The 15,805-nt window shown below is 52.4% G+C and overlaps 1 protein-coding gene across 1 annotated transcript in view; it reads right to left on the bottom strand.

Moving 5' to 3' along the window:
* The window catches only part of XXYLT1 (xyloside xylosyltransferase 1), a 75,825-nt gene that overhangs the window by 56,410 nt on the left and 3,610 nt on the right, over positions 1 to 15,805 (bottom strand). Inside the window, exons 2-3 of the mRNA XM_026058076.1 lie at positions 15,203 to 15,273; positions 6,399 to 6,546 (exon numbers count right to left, since the gene is read on the bottom strand). Coding sequence (XP_025913861.1) covers positions 6,399 to 6,546; positions 15,203 to 15,273 — 219 coding nt within the window. The remainder of the gene's footprint in view (positions 1 to 6,398; positions 6,547 to 15,202; positions 15,274 to 15,805) is intronic.

Consider the following 15,805-nt stretch of genomic DNA (forward strand, 5'->3'; position numbering starts at 1 on the left):
TGTGTTACAGTTTGTGCCCATTGCATCTTGTCCTTTCACTGGATACCACAAGTCTGGCTCCATCTTTTATACTCCCTGCCACCAGACATMTATAAACATTGATAAGAATCGAGCCTTCTCTTCTCCAGGCTAAATAATCCCAGCTCTCTCAGCCTCTCCTCGTACGTCAGATGCTCCAATTGGTACCACAAAGGTAATTAAGGAATCGGAGCATCTGCACTCACACCAGTATGTCCACATCTCTCTTGCACTGGGCAGCCCAGTACCATCCCTGCACCCTCAAACAGTGTCTTTACATTCCTCCTGGGTCACCTCCTCCCGCTTCCACCTCCTGTAAGCTTCCTTTTTATATGTGAGTTTTGTCAGGAGCTCCTTGTTGATCCATGCAGGCCTCTGGCCACCTTTGCTTGATTTTATGTTCATCAGGATGGACCAATCTTGAGTGTGGAGGAGCTGATCCTTGAACATCAACCAGTTCTCTGGGATCCCTCTTCCTTCTAGGGCCCTATTGCATGGGATTCTTCCAAGAAGGTCCCTGAAGAGGCCAAAGTTTGCTCTCCTAAAGACCAGGGATGTGATCCTACTTTTTGCCCTGCTTCTTCTTCGCAGGATCCTGAACTCCACCACCTTATAACCACTGCAGCCAAAGCTGCTCCCAACCTTCATATCCTGGACCAGTCCTTCCTTGTTTATAAATATGAGGTCCCAGCAGAGTACTGCTTCCTCATCAGATGCTCAATCACCTGTGTCAGGAAGTTACCACCAATGCACTCCAGAAGCCTTCTGGATTGCTGTGCTGCGTTGTTCCTCCAGCAGATATCCATGTGGTTAAAGTCCCCCATGAGGACCAGGGCCTGCAAACATGAGACTTCTTCCAGTTGTCTGAAGAAGGCCTCATCTACTACTTCTTCCTGATCAGGCAGTCTGTAGGAGACACTCACAACAGCTCTCAGCTGGCTCCTAACCTGTCCCCAGACATAGCTCCATGCTCACAGCTCTCTCACAAAAAGGGCAATTCCCCTTTCTYGCCAGCCCGGTCTGTCCTTCCTAAAGGGCCTGTATCCATCCATTGCAACACACTAATCATGCGAGGTATCCCACCACATCTCCGTGATCCCAATGAGATCACAGCTCTGTAACTGCCTGTGCATCTCTAATTCCTCCTGCTCATTCCCCATGCTGCGTGCATTAGCATACAAGCACTTCAGAGAAGCACCCAGTCATGCCGACTTCCCAGGAAAGGTATGAGAGCCTTCCCCATAATGCTGTCCTGTAGGCACTTCTTTACTTTATGTACATACGCTTGAAGTAGGCCCACTTCCCTGCCTGCTCTTCACAGACAACTCATCCATTCCAGTCACTTGCCAACATAAGTTAAATGATACTCCTCCACTGCTTTACAAACGTATGCACATCACCATTACAGCAGCAATGCACAAATGCCATCTACCATGGGAATAGCTGTGCCAGGCAGGACAGGACCATGCCCCAGAAGAAGCCTCATGAACCAGTATCTTGAACTAATTGTTGAYGTAAACTTGAGGACTACTCCCTTTTTTAGGCCTGATGGTGGCAGGAACTGCTGGGCAGAGCAGGGAACGCCAAACTCCATGATTGGGGCTTAGCAGTAACACAATGGAGAGGGGATTCCCCATTTAATGAGTCCCATTCTCACATGCTCCCCAGTGCTCTTTGCTTCCAGACCTATTATTTATTTCAGTCCTGCTCTTTGCTTCCAGCTATATTACTTATTTCAGTCCCTTTCCTCTTCACCTCTGATAGCAGAAGATTAGATCTGGCCATTGGCCCACAAGCTCCTCATGCCCCTCTATCATTCCTGTTCCTGCCCCTTCGCACACTCACCCTTGCACAGTCCCCTTCAGCCCATCAGGGTATCTCTCAGGCTGTGACCCATGACAGTTCAGTTTCCTGCACGGGACATGTTATGCTGTGTGCCTCTTCCTGCCTTGCTGTCTACCTGACAAAAATGTGCTATTAAGATAAACAGTGATGTTCTTAGGTTTTACAGTAACATCTCCTCAGGACTTCCTGGCACAGTAGGGGCAGGCAAGCCTCTTAGGGAAAGCAGGTATCCTCTATGCACCCTGCTTCTCGCAGAGTGAAAGACATGAGGTGCATCCCCCACTTAAAGACTCCTGCCTTTCTCCATCACGCACTGTTCTTTGCTCTCACTCTTTCTGCGCAACAACCTTGCACTTCAGATCCCAAAGTTGAGAGCAACTTTAAGCCAACATTTTCAGACGCAGCTCCTAAGATCATGGCTTTCCACCAGTCTGGACTTCCCTTATCTTTTTATCCAGAGCATGTGACAAGTCTGTCGCTGACTGCACCGAAGTCTGCAGGAAGGAGGCTCAGGCTCCAGGAATGTGATGACTGACTGACATGTGGCCACAAAGCCGATGCCCTCTGCATTTAGCTCACATCTCAGCAGAACAAGACTGTACCTGAAATTTGCAGCAGAGTGGCAGAAAAATTGCAGGAAATATTATGACTGAGCAGGGGCCAGCATAAGCTTCTACTCCGCTGAAGAGGAAGCTAGTGATGCCAGTTGTGTTATCCAAGGGAACAGCTATATCAGCAACACACATCAGCAGGGACAGGCCACTACCACGTGCCCTGCTGCACTGAGTGCCCCATTCACAAGTAGTTTTGAGAGCCTACAGTGTAATGTAGCAAACACAGCAAGAGCCTGGGGTAAGGAACAGCCTGGCGACTGTAACCACAGGGCTCATCCCCAGAGAGCGAGGCACAGGATGAGGGGTTTGCCATGTTGCTACTTCGCACCAGGAAAACTCCTGGCAAGCATCCCAGGCTCTGTGAGAGGCATGGAGCCAGGTCAGCTGTGAGAGAACGTGGACTTGATAAATCAGCCAGACAAGATCTGCTGACTTCAACAAATGCTCGGCAGCTGTTTTCTTCTAGATCCTGAAGAAATAGGACACAGCTGCTCAAGAGGGAATCCTGCCTGGCCTTCCAGGTCTCCAGCAGAGAAGGGCAGGCATGCACTTCTTGGATGGTGGGCAACACAACTTGGGAAGGAAGGTGATGAATGAGGAGTACAACAGCAGAAAGGAAAGAGAACTTTACTTCCCTTCTTCTGTAATGATTACCAACAACAAACTTTTGAATTCAGCAGCTATCCCATTCCTAAATGCTATCACTGCAGTGTCTTTATCTGAGCAGTGAACGGGCCAACACAGTTACTTTAACAGCTGGGAGTCCTGGAGAGAGTTTAGATAACAAAAAATCTACCTGCAAATACACTCTCCCTGCCTGTTTCTCCCAGCTGATCTTTCCCCAGGTAACAGAAATACTTAAGGGCTGTGTATTTCATAGCAGGACTAATCCAGACCTCTGCTAGCATGTCTGAAGATCACTCTGTGTGGCACTGTGACCCTCCCCAGAAGGATGGCCTGGGAACACAGGAAGGAAAGCAGTGTCTGCTTCACTTCCTCCTTGTCTGGCAAGCAAACACTGTTTGTGAAACCACTGTGGCTACAGGACATGCCAGGGCCCCAAACAAGCCACTGTGTTTTTAACTCTCTTGTGAAGGGTTTCACAGATCTCCCCATCTCAGACAAGATCCTGCCCAGAGGCCTCTTGGGGCACCTGCTGAGAGTTCAAGCACAGTCAGCCCAAACCAAGTGACGTGTACAGCAGAGCAGCCCTGCAGCCATCCCTGGCATGAGGTTGCCAGGACAGACTCCAGCCTTGTAAGTCAACACTGCCTGCCCCTCCATGCAAGACGCAGCCAATTTACCAGCACTTTGGTGCCATCACCTCCTCCCAGGGAAGGTGTGTGGCCAAGCGGTCTGATCTCAAGCCTGGAAACCAGGACACTGGGGCCCACTGCTATCTGCCACCACTGTCTGGCAAAGCGGCAATGAGAGGGACACATGGCTGCTGAGATGAGAGAGGAGAATAGGGGTCACTACTGATGCTACTGTTATGGCTGAGTCCAGCCAACAGAACAGAACTGGCAGGGGAGTCCACAAACCTCCACTGGGATGAGAATTGCTCCTAACAGGCAGGATTGGGCAAGATCGAGGAGAAGGGTTTGGAGGCCAGGTGCACAACAACCTCCTGTCAAGCATGGGGGGCAGAGAGAGCCTCTGCCCATCCCTCGTGCTGCAGCCCAGAGAATCTGGTGGTCTTATTTGCAGCACCTGTTGGACTGACACGTGGACTCAAGGACCAGTGCAGCTGTCCACCTCAAAAGAGTCTGGTGACGGCAGGAGCTTTCTGAGGACAGCCCTCTTGCTGACCAGTGCCTGTTATCAGAGACCCTGCAATGGGCTGTACCAGGAACCAGAAACAACATCCCTGCAGGCAGGAGCCTCAGGAGCTCCAGGTCTCCTCACTTGCTAAGCTGCAGCATGACCTTTAAGGCAGATTGAAGAGGGCAAGCACCTGTGACTGGTGATCCTATGTGTCCATGCACACATCTGACTGCACAGCCTCCGTACTAGCGCTGCAGCTCTGCAGATGCTATGCAGGACCAGGCACTTAAAACCCTGCAGCAGCTTTAGAACAAAATTTCTCCTGCAGAGACCTGACATTACAAGCTGGAATGAGAGAAAACACCCTGTCTTGCAAAGAGATGTAGGACTGACTACAGACAGTCAACATGCTCTTTCCATCACAGAGAAACCCCTGCATCATCTTGCACCAGCCTACCATTCTCCCCTCCACCAAGTAACCAGCAGCCCAGCTCCATCAGTTTAAAGAACATTTTGGGCTGGCAGGAAACAAATAACCCCAGGAAAAGAGATGCTACTGCTCCCATTTTGCACTTTATTTATAAGAGATTAAACACCACCATCAAGAGTAATGTGATCCATGGCCACCAGTCTTACAGAAATGTCTCCAACCTTTCTCCCAGCCCTGACCTCAGTGCAAGAAAAGCAAGCCTGACCTAAAGAATTCAGGGACGGAGAGCACAGCAGGGACTACTGACTGTGGTCCAAGGCTACAGAGCTTGCAGGTCCTAAGAGAAATACCCACACACAGCTGGGGAAGGAAAACATGGCATCAACTGAGCCAAGCCCCTTTTGCCAGCTGCCTTTGTTTTCTTGCAGATTTACTGTTGTTCCCTCACTCCACAAAAGCAGAGCAAAGGCACAATAGAGAAAGATAAGTGATCAGTGGCTGCTAATCAGCAAAGCTTTCCAAGAGCTCATCAGAGCCAAAAGGAAAGGAAGGTGTGATCAATAACCACACTGCTGACACCTGCCAGCATACACATAGGGGATGCCCTCAGTTACTGTGCTGCAAATATGTTGCATCTCTTTCTGCTGACACACCAAGGGAAAGGGAGGTTGTAAAAACGCGTGACAAGTAAACAGCAGCTGAATTTGGGGCACTGTTAGAAGCAGGAACAGGTCTGAACCTCAGATGACCAGACCAGCTCCAGTCTTGTCTTTCCTAACAGCTCAGAGTGTGAGAGCAGAACCAGCTTGCGGTGCAGCACAGATAACCTCTCAGTCGCTCACGCCAGCAGATTCGGACCTGAGCACCACCACATCCTAACAGTGTGAACTGAGCCTAGGGACAAGCCAGGGCTGACAAACTCTCGAGCTCAGCCAGCCTCCAGGCTGCTCAGAGCTTTGCTGAGAACTGCTTTCCCTCTATACTTCCCTTCAAACCCGAGCTTTTCAGCTGACTGCAGAAATCCCCACTGGTCTGTCCCACCCTGGAGCTTGTCTGAAACCACTGTGGCTGAAGGAAAGACTTGCTTTTGGGGTCAGACACATTAAAAGCAGGCTCCACTGCTATTGGATGGGAAAGACAAGTCACGGTTTCTAGGAGGTCACATGGCCCTTGCCCACACTGTCACCTCAAGCTCCATGGAAAGGTCTGTCATTCTGCAGGAATGAGTAGAAACTAGGCTTTGCCCAAGAAGCTCATTCCGAATCCTAAAGAGAGGACACATCATGTAACAATATACCAGGATAGTCCTACAGTTGATCAGTGTCTGTTGCCTCCCAGAACCATCAATAAATGGCAGACACAACATCAGCGCTAGAAGCTTTGGCTCTGTCCAAGCATGTCACTGCCACTGCCTCTGCTCTGCAGTATTCCAACACCGGCAGCTGTGATCATGCCACTGATGGGAAATGGGCTACCAGTATTCTGCATCTTACTAGAGAGAGGGAGAGAGAGCACGTGTGCTCTGTAGTCAGAGTGCAACAGATCACATCCCATCAAGATCAACCCACTCTGTCACGTTAATGAGCCCCCTGCTTCAATTACAGCAACTTCTTTTTGTTAACTTTCTTTGCATTTCAAATAGCACTGGATAATATTTACATGCCTAAGAAAAAGAACGCCTGTGTTCTTGGAGGCAGCTGCTGCCACAACTCGAGCGGAGGACTTACCTTTGGGCATGATACGATGCATCGCAACCGACAAGAAGAAGATTGAATCACTGTAGTAGGTCCCCGATCCAGCACTGAAGTGTTTCTGCATGGCTTCGACTATTGGAAACAGCTTTTCAGTCAATACATTCACATCATGGAATATTACCTAGGAGAGACACCAGAAACAACCACTGAGCCACTACATCCAACAGACTTTTTCCCAGCTTTAGCAGCCTTTTCTCAGCCTGTACCAACACACAGGGATGAGGTTATTAAACTGTAGATATTGCTTGTTGGCCTTCCCATTGCACAGAGGGATCCAACTGTCCTGGGCCCCACACACCTCCATGCTGTGAGAGGCAGTTAAGTGTAGTAGGGAAAGGAGGAAAGTATTTTTATGCCCGTTCCATAAATGAGAGACAGGGGCATAGAGACACGGGAATCCACTTATACAATCGAGTTTGCTCAATGCATGCTTTTCTGCAGGTCTCTGGGCCCTGCTGTTCCCACTGCCTATACGTAATTACATATCTGGTCTCCATACAGAGTAAGTCAGAAGAGGTGAGAGTTCACTCCAGGCTCTCCATCCTGCAGACGGTTTTGAGGCAAGCCAGTCCACATCATTTAGCATGAGGTCCAAGTCTTGCTCCCTGCTATAAAGGCAGGCTGTGATGGGGCGAGGAACTGAGCCCGAATCTCAGTCCAGCATCTAAGCAAGGTCTTCAGCATGCCCCTGCCAGAGCTGGAACAGGAAAGGCAGGACAGGCCACAGCAAGCCAACGAAAAGCCAAACATCAACAGTTACAACAGGGCTAAGCGCCTTTTCTACCTGGAGTTCACCTCTTCTGTGCTGGAGCTTTCCAACACTGGAAAACACAGGCCTCTGGCCTGGGCTTGCTTTCGCCCAGCAGCATAATGCTCTGTGCCCTTCACCCTTYGCCACCACCAGGGCTCTGAGGGGTAACACTGCAGGCTTGTCCTCTCCTACAGCCTTTCCTAAGTAACGGATATTGGACAGAAATAGGATCCCAGGAAAGACTTATTTCTGACGTAAACAGGTACAGCCCTTTTCATGTTCTTACTCTTTGACAGAATAAAGAAAAAAAATTTTTTTTAACAAAGAACCCCATTTGCTCAGGCTACAAATTACAAAACAAAAAAACTCACCAGTCTACCTACTGCACCTTGTTTTCATAAGCAACTTGAAAATTGAGCAATGAGGCAAACCACAGCTGTTCCAGAAAACAAGAGCCACCACAAATRTACAGTACCTTGTTAGCTACTGAAATTTTACAAGCTCATACTTCATTTCAGTCAAAGTCCAAATAACAGAAACTTTTCAAGCAGCCCGATGCTCATTAGACAMACTGAACGATGCAGGTCACTGAATCATGCCAGATATCCGAAGGGATTTTCAGTGTAATTAACAGGCACGAGGGACACAACCCTGGTGCAGATAAGGGAGAGTTCGAGAACTCCAAGTTTGGGGACTCAAGGTCATACTGGGTTCTTCATGCAAGACAAAGCACGACAGATTGCACTAGGAACCCAGCACTGGCGAGGACACAACCTAGCAGTAGCACTTGAGCCTCAGAAAGGAAAGCCTATGCTGCTTCTTTGAGGAATACTGCGATACTTCTCTAAGCTGGCCCTGCTTTGAGCAGACGACTGGACCACATGATCTCTATAAGTCCCTTCCAAACTGAATTATTCACTTCTTTCCCCTCCTAAAACTTCATCTGCTTAAGAGCTAGGAGTGCCACACTATACACCTAAACACATAGGATAGCAGTAAATCTTTTTTTTATATATATATATAAGCTGAACAAAGTCAAGTACTTAAGAGGAAAAAAATCCTTTGGTGCCTGAGCTAGTGCAATGCACCAGGGGATGCTTTAACACCAAGCGAAGTTGGCAAAACATGTCAGAGATAGAGAAGCAGCGAGCAGTCTGGAGCTTTTTCCTCCCACACTTTCTTGCTGAAACCCTTACCCAGATCAAAGAGCTCTCACGTCGAGAGCCGAGCGCGCAGGAGCCGGGAGGCTGCTCGTGAGGCCAGCGGGACGCTAGGCAAGGCATGGCGTGCAGTGACATACCCATCCTGACGGCGGGCAGGAAGCACTGAAGACCCTGGCCACGCGCAGCAACCAAGCTGGCCCCTGCCCACGCAGCCTCCCCGGCCAGAGGCAGCGCGCTCCCCGCCGGCACGGGAGCACGGCTCCTCACGGCAGCCCCCCGCGCAGCCTCTCAGTGTCCTCCCCGGCTGCCAAGGGACAAGAGAAAGAGCCTTTTATGCCAGGACAGGCCACCAGCATTTTGCACATGAACGAGCACCCAGGAGCCAAGGGCAGCACAGTTTGCCCCGCTGGCTCCGCGCGCCGCAGGCGGGAACCAGCACCTCGAGGGCTGGCTGAGGACCGCGGGCATCTCGGCGCCGGCGCGGTGTGCTGTGCCGGTACACGGCACACCTGCCCGTTACGAGAGGCAAGCGGCACAGGCAGGGGTGGCACGGCTGGGCAGGCCTGTGCTCTCGTCTCCTCTGCTGCGCGACGGCAGCTCCCTCTCGGAGCAGCACTGCCATCCAGGTAACTCGCAGCCTCAAAACCCCGATACCTGGGACCGAGCTTGGGACCGGAGCGGCAAGAGGCCCCCGGAGCCCAGCTGCGCAGCACGGCACCGCTGGCGGGGTGCCGCCACTCTCCAAGAAGCTCGTTCTCTCGGGTCAGACGAGAAGGCAGGAAGAGGCAGGTTATTCACTCTGCAAAGCAGAAGGGACGTTCTGCACGTGGCAAGACCCAAGCTACTAATGGGATCTAGGTCAGGGCATTTACACATATTATATTAACAGATCTAATGCACATTCACTTGACACTTACGGACTGTCTGTCACATTAACCTGTCTGTGTTGAGAAGACCTTAAAATAGCTTGAAGCTGTTCACAGGCATGAACCATTGCACAGGATGTGCAGAAATACAGAAGAATACCCAGAAGCCTTGAGATCTAGTAAAGACACTGTAGGTTTTGGAGGCTTTTAAAAATTCACCTTATTTCAAGATTAATCAGCAGTATCCTGGAATCTGGCTGATCCAAAGTCACGCATAGCCTGGATTCATTCGACCCCCTTATGTTCCAAAGGCAACACTAGACAGTGCTGAAGTCACAACAGTCCTACCTTGCCTCTCGCTCGGAGCAGAAGGCTGGGAAGGAAGGTTCAGGATGCTCTGTGAATTACACTGTGAACAGCAACAGATTAATCAGGGCGGCCAAAGACTCAAGTCATTTGGGAGAGGAGCCCAGGAACAAGCAGCAGCCGACCCCAACAGCAAGGAGAGGAAAGCAAGCACAGCTGAACTGGGCACAACACATCTTTCCACCCACTTTCCACAGAGCAGCACATGAACAGCAGCTCTGCTCAGTCCAAAAGTGCTAGTGTGCATACGTGCACGGGTGCCACAACCTCCTGACTTTGACTTTACCTGCTCTTAGTTTTCCAGCACCAAGCCTTGCCCCAACGCACAGAGCTCTCCTGCCTTCTGCTCTCTTTCCTGGCCCTCTGCAGCTCACAAAGACCATGAGCAAAACCAGAAAGCATCTGCAGAGGGGTCTGAGAGAAAGGAACAACCCCCCCAGTGCCSTGGGGGCTCTGTCCCTGCAGGCTACATGTGCCCAGACTCGCCCCATGAGCTGCAGGCCAGCTCAGCCTCCTCCTGCCAAGCAGGGGGATCGTGCAGTGGTCAGCACAGAGACTTCAGTGCAAGCTGGGGGCAGGCAGAGGCCACCCTCACCCACGCAGGCTGCCAGGTCGCTGTGCAGCTCAGCAGGAGGCACCAAGCCAGCTCAGCTCCTGGCACAGACAGGGCTCCTCATGGGTCCTGCCTGCAGTCTAGTCCTTCCCTCCCCTCTGGCAGCTGCTGGCCTGTCCCCAGAGCAGTGTAAAACTCCAGCTTTTCTGGACAGCAGAGTGGATCTGGATGCCAAGCACAACCTCTGTGCCTCTTCACCCATACCCGAGCGGAGAACCCAGCCATGCAGGCAAGGAGGCAGCAAGCGGTTGACCTCACCAACATGGTCAGGTCTGCGAGTGCAAGGAAACTGCTCACAGCCCACCAGCCCTGGTGCAGCCCCAGGCAGGGATCTGGCACCTTGATCTCCTGGCTCTGCCGCTCCAGGCATCCCTACCTCCCCTCAACCCCAGTTGGGGTGAGCTGGTGACCCCGGCAAGCATCTCCGTGGTGGCCACGTCTCCTTTCTGACCCCAGCAGTGCAAAGTGCAGTGCAAACAGTCAGAATTCAGAGCAAGGCCAATGACCTCAGCCCTCTCCTATAGCAAAGAACTGCATGTACTAAGGCGAAGAGACCAGGCAGGCACAGTGAACGTGAACTGGAAGGCCAAAACTCCACCATTTACCACCTTTCCCATGCCGGGACAAGCCACCCTCCCCACGAGCTGCTGCCATCCATTTCAAAGAGCACCCAGGGCAGAACAGCACAGTACCCTCATGGGGAAGGAAGAGAGGTTTCCATGAGGGGCTGCAACTGCAAGGCAGGAGCCCAAAACATCCACTCTTGGCCAAGCACGTGGTCCAAGAGCGCGATACTTTGCCTTGCTGTCAGCTGTAGAGCTGCACGAGAGCCCTCACACCGTGTGCTCTCGGAGTCCCGTATGACCTGTCTGGAGGCCCAGCAGTCAGCGCATTTCCTGCAGCGGGGGAGACAGCGCAGCTCACTTCACTGCAGTTGGGCCCAACGCCAAGCATCTTCCAGGGGAAGGCAGGAAAAACGCACGGAACAGAATGTACCAGGAAAGCGTATCGGGAGAGCTCATCATGAGCCACACGTGGTTTGGGATAAGACAACGTGCATAAAAATGCTGCCCCAAGACACTGCAGGGAAGGAAATGTTATCCAAATGTCACGACCCCTAGCTCTATAAAATGTAGGGAGGATGCACCGACGCGGGACAGCCACGTCAAGCTGCGTGCTCGCCCCAGAGCTCTGCTCAGAGCGCTCCGCGAGACCTGCTCTGCCCATGCGCCTGGCACCAGGACGGCTGCAGAGGCACGCGGGAGAGGGGAGCAGATCTGCAGCGCCAAGAACGCTGTTGCCGCCCGGGGTCCCAGCTGATGAAACACAGAACAAAACACCGCTATCTAGGTGCAACAGGCACGGATCATGTGCGTGCATGCAGCCAAGCCCCACCAGGAGCACCAGCCCTCCCCGCGTGGTCCCGGTAATACAGGGCCAAGACACCACCACCGCAGAGACTCACAGCGCTCTGCTCGGGGCCCCGGCTGCCCACCGGCAGGCACAACTTCCAGGCTTCTCCTGCTCATTTCTGGGGTGGCCAGAAGCCCCATAAAGGCAGGCCAAGGTGGTCGTCTGTCTGCTGGGAGCTTAGCAGCCGGCATCTGAACGGCCGGCACCTAGAGCTGCCACCAGTGAGAGCAGGTTTAGACAGGAACAAGGAAGGAAGACAGAAAAAGCAAGTGAAAGAGGAACCAAGGGGGCTGACACACAAGGATGGAGGCAGTTCCCAGCCACCCCACCACGAGCACAATCCCTGCTGTCTCCTGCCTGGACACCAACGCGGCGTGACTCCTGCGGGTGCCTCCCCCTGGAAAATCTCTGCCCTGCCATAGCTTTGGTGGGAGCAGGTCCCCTCTGAGAAGCAGCCAGGCTTAAATCTTCTCCTAATGCAGGAGATGGTGAGCAGCACAGCAGGGAAAAGGGAAAGGAAAAAAAAAGAATCAATTCCAGTCAGCTCTGAAAGGAGCAGAGGAGTGCAGTGTTTGCCAAGCACCAATGGTCAAAAATCATGGGAAAAATACTCCTGAAACTCCAGACACAGTATCATCTGTCTTCCCTCCCCTTCCCAAAAGAAACCAGAGGAAAATTTATATCTTTTGCCCATCCTTTGGTCAGGCACTTCTGCAAAGCAAACTCCTGACAAGATGAATCTTTTTTCTGTGGCCACAGGATAACTGCGCTCCAGTACTGCAGGAGCCCTAGTACAGACTTTAGTAGAGCATGTTTATCTGTTGCTAATTTTGTGCTTCATTATTTATTTGTGTAGCAGCTTTCAGTAAATCCCTGGAGCTAAATCTGACCAAATTCACTGAGGACTTAAGAAAAGTAAATTCTACGGGTTTCCTGTGCAAGCACGTTTTTATAAACACATATCCCACACTGAGAAAAGACCCTTTCAACGGATTCACTAAAAAAACCCAACTCACACTCTGTTTCTCTTCTACTTTCACTCAGATGGGCTGCTAACCACTTTTTAGAGAGGGGGGACTCAAGATTTGCAAGCAGCTGAACTGCCCGAGTGAGAAGCAGTGATTTCTAGAAACCAAACTCGGGTTTCCCGAAAGCTAGCCCTTCAGACAACACCGCTCACGTGCAAGCGCTCAGGCCTCTTGGAGGAGGGCAAGCATCTCCTAACTGCAGGATGTGGTCGCCCTGACTGCAGAGTCACAGACAACAACAAACAACGCAGGCGCAGGCAGACGCGTCTGCCCCGCTAGGAAGGGAGGGCGCAAACAAACGCTACTACAGCTTTCGCTTCGGCTCTTTGCCACCGAATCACCCCTGCTTGGGCAGAAGAAAACAGCAATGCCAGGGGGCGGCTCAGACAGCGAATCCCAGGGGGAGGCTCAGACAAGGAAGGACCAGAAAGATTTTTAAGTCAGCACTTGGCATTATCAGCGGAGGGATCTATCTAAGCAAACAAACAGGAAGAGCAATGGACAGAGGACGCAATCAATTTTATTCCAAAAGGGGAACAAAATAAATAAGTGATATTAATCACCACAAGGAGTCAAGACCGTGCAGCCCAGAGTCATAGGACACTGGGCAGGCAGGGCCCCTGTGTAAGCACGGTATCAGCCACCGAGACGGGTCCGGCCTGCTCCCAGGGCACTGGCTCCTCACACAGGGAAGCGGAGAGGCTGGAGAGGCCGCACTGCAACGCAGGGGCACGGGGCACCGCTCTCACTAACTCCCAGTACACAAGCCCTGGTAAAAGCCCAGCTCAACCTGCGCACGCAGGCACCGCTCCGGCGCAGGAGGATAAGGCAGGGTCAGGAAGGCTCAGCCCTGCCGACGAGTCCCGCGAGGCTGGGTCCGGGCACGCCGCGAGTCCTCCCTTCCGCCTGCCCGTCGCGGGGTGCTTCCCCGCAAGCTTCCTCCCGTCCCGTCCCGTCCCGTCCCGTCCCGTCCCGTCCCTCTCCTCCCCGCCGCGCAAGGCCGTGCAGCAGCGCATCGCAGTGCACCAGCTCCATCTGCCGCTCGCCGTCTGTGCGCTCGTGCCCGGCCCCGGGGCCTGCGCCCCGTCCACGCGCAGCTGCACACGCGGGGTGCCCAGCTCAGCCCGGGCACCGGGGCCATCCACACCTCCCGCAGGGCGGCCTCCAGCCCTCCGTGCTGCAGGGGTGCGCGGAGACCACGCTGGTGGCTGACTCAGGGACACAGCACCCAGGGGAAGGGTCCTGTGTCGAGACTGCTCCCACGCATGCTGCTGCCATGCATCCCAAAGCACCCTGCTCCCAGTCAGCAAGCTGCCTCGAGAGGCTGCAGCCGGCTACTTTGGTGTCCAGAAGGAGATTCTGGAAGCACCTGAATCTGCAAGTATGCTCAGGGAGAGACCAGAGCTGGCCCATCACCTTCCCCAGTGGCTGGGACCCAGGTCTTTTCATTCCCTGCTGCACCCTGACAGAGGACCCTCTGATCACAGCTCTGCTGGGGAGGCAAGCACAGCTCTAGAAACAGAGCCTGAATCATACCGTCGTGAAAAAAAAGTAAAGGCTAGGGTTATCATCAGTTCTGCCTCAGCAGCTCACGCTGGCTTCCGGGCACTTCATCAGGCTTTGTCTCTGCGCCTGCCCTGGGGAAACGGCATCCCTAAGAACCAGGATGGCGCGCTGTGAAGAAGAGACACCAGGAAAGGAGAGGTCTACCAGCAGAGATACCTGGGGATCAGGTTTAGGATCAGCCTTCTTCAAAATTTTAGCAGCACAAGAATTCTGAGTTCTGATGACATTTTCTGCTGATAAAGAAGAGGAACGGGACGGTCTACAGCAAAAATAAAGACACACTGTCACCTGCTAGCATACAAGAAACTGCCACAGTATTAAAGGCAAGGTTATACCAAAGCCTCTACTCTATCCTAGGAACCGTCTACCCAAAACCAGGGTAACTGGCAAGCTCTGAAGCATACTGCCAATCACAGACTAACTAACAAACCCAAATACCCACCAGGATATATGAGGCTCTTCCGGGAGAGAGAGAAGAAATCGCCCCACTGAGATCTCACTTCAACCCTCCAAAAAGTGCTGCTTGCTCTCACCCCAGAAAGAGCAGTTCTGAAGAAAGAGCTACTCCCTGAGATGCAAGCCATGTCTTACTGCAAGTCTGCAACCACCTAAGACTACACAAACAGTCAGGGATTCACCGCTCCACAGCGGTCCCACTGTACGCCTCAACCTCACTCAACATGTAACTCGGCAAGCTCCACGAACCCATGCCCTCCTGGCAAAGCAATGTTAGAAAGGTCATTTGCAGAGGAATTTGGTTTCTGAGAACTGCACATGGTAATAAGATAGCTGCATGTACGCACGGGGGTCCATGAGGGAACCAGGCATCACGGTGGCCCAGCAGCTGAAGAGCTTTGGGGTTACACTGATACCACAAACCTGAGCTAAATTGTGGCACTGCACGTTTGACACCAGCTTTATTCCAATTCTGAGAAGAAACCACGCACCCACTGCTGTCTGGCAGTACGGTTATGGGGGAGCGCAGACCACAGTGTCACACGTAATGCTAACCCACACAGCCGCAGCAGAAAGGAAACCATCTGGAGAACTCCTTGTATACACTGTATCCAGATAGCGGAGAACTGTTTGGCTCAGGACAGCTTATCCACCGTGGGATGCGACCAAGTGCTAGCACCAGTAAAGCACTGTTTAACCGGTAGAAAGATGAGAGATGGGGTTATTTACCAACAAATAGCTTGTGCACACAACACGCAGTTACATCTCAGGCTCTTCCAGTTGAGTTCAACTAACATCAGTATCTCAGAAGTGAGAAGTTACAGCAGAACGGGAGACGCCTCCCAGCAGTGCTCTGCAGCAGCGCCTCAGGGCGGGAGGGCTAGGCTATTCCGAGTCTTTCAGCTTAGCACTCCCCACTTTTCAGATGCTTTTGCTTAATGTAAAGGAAAACCTAACTTTGCGCTGATTTGCTGGTGAATCACGCTGTGGGTGGTGGAGCCGCCTCCCTAGCAGGCAGCAGGATGAACTTCCACACGCGGCGTCTCCACAGCCTTTCCTGGCTCTCCCATTCCCTTGAGAGCCACCGAGAGCAGGGTGACGCCTTTCCCGACCACTCGGAGGACCACTCGGAGGACCACTCGGGAGCCACCTACGCAC

This window comes from Apteryx rowi, unplaced genomic scaffold (genome assembly GCF_003343035.1).
Source record: "Apteryx rowi isolate R43461 unplaced genomic scaffold, aptRow1 scaffold_142, whole genome shotgun sequence".
Taxonomy (NCBI): Eukaryota; Metazoa; Chordata; class Aves; order Apterygiformes; family Apterygidae; genus Apteryx; species Apteryx rowi.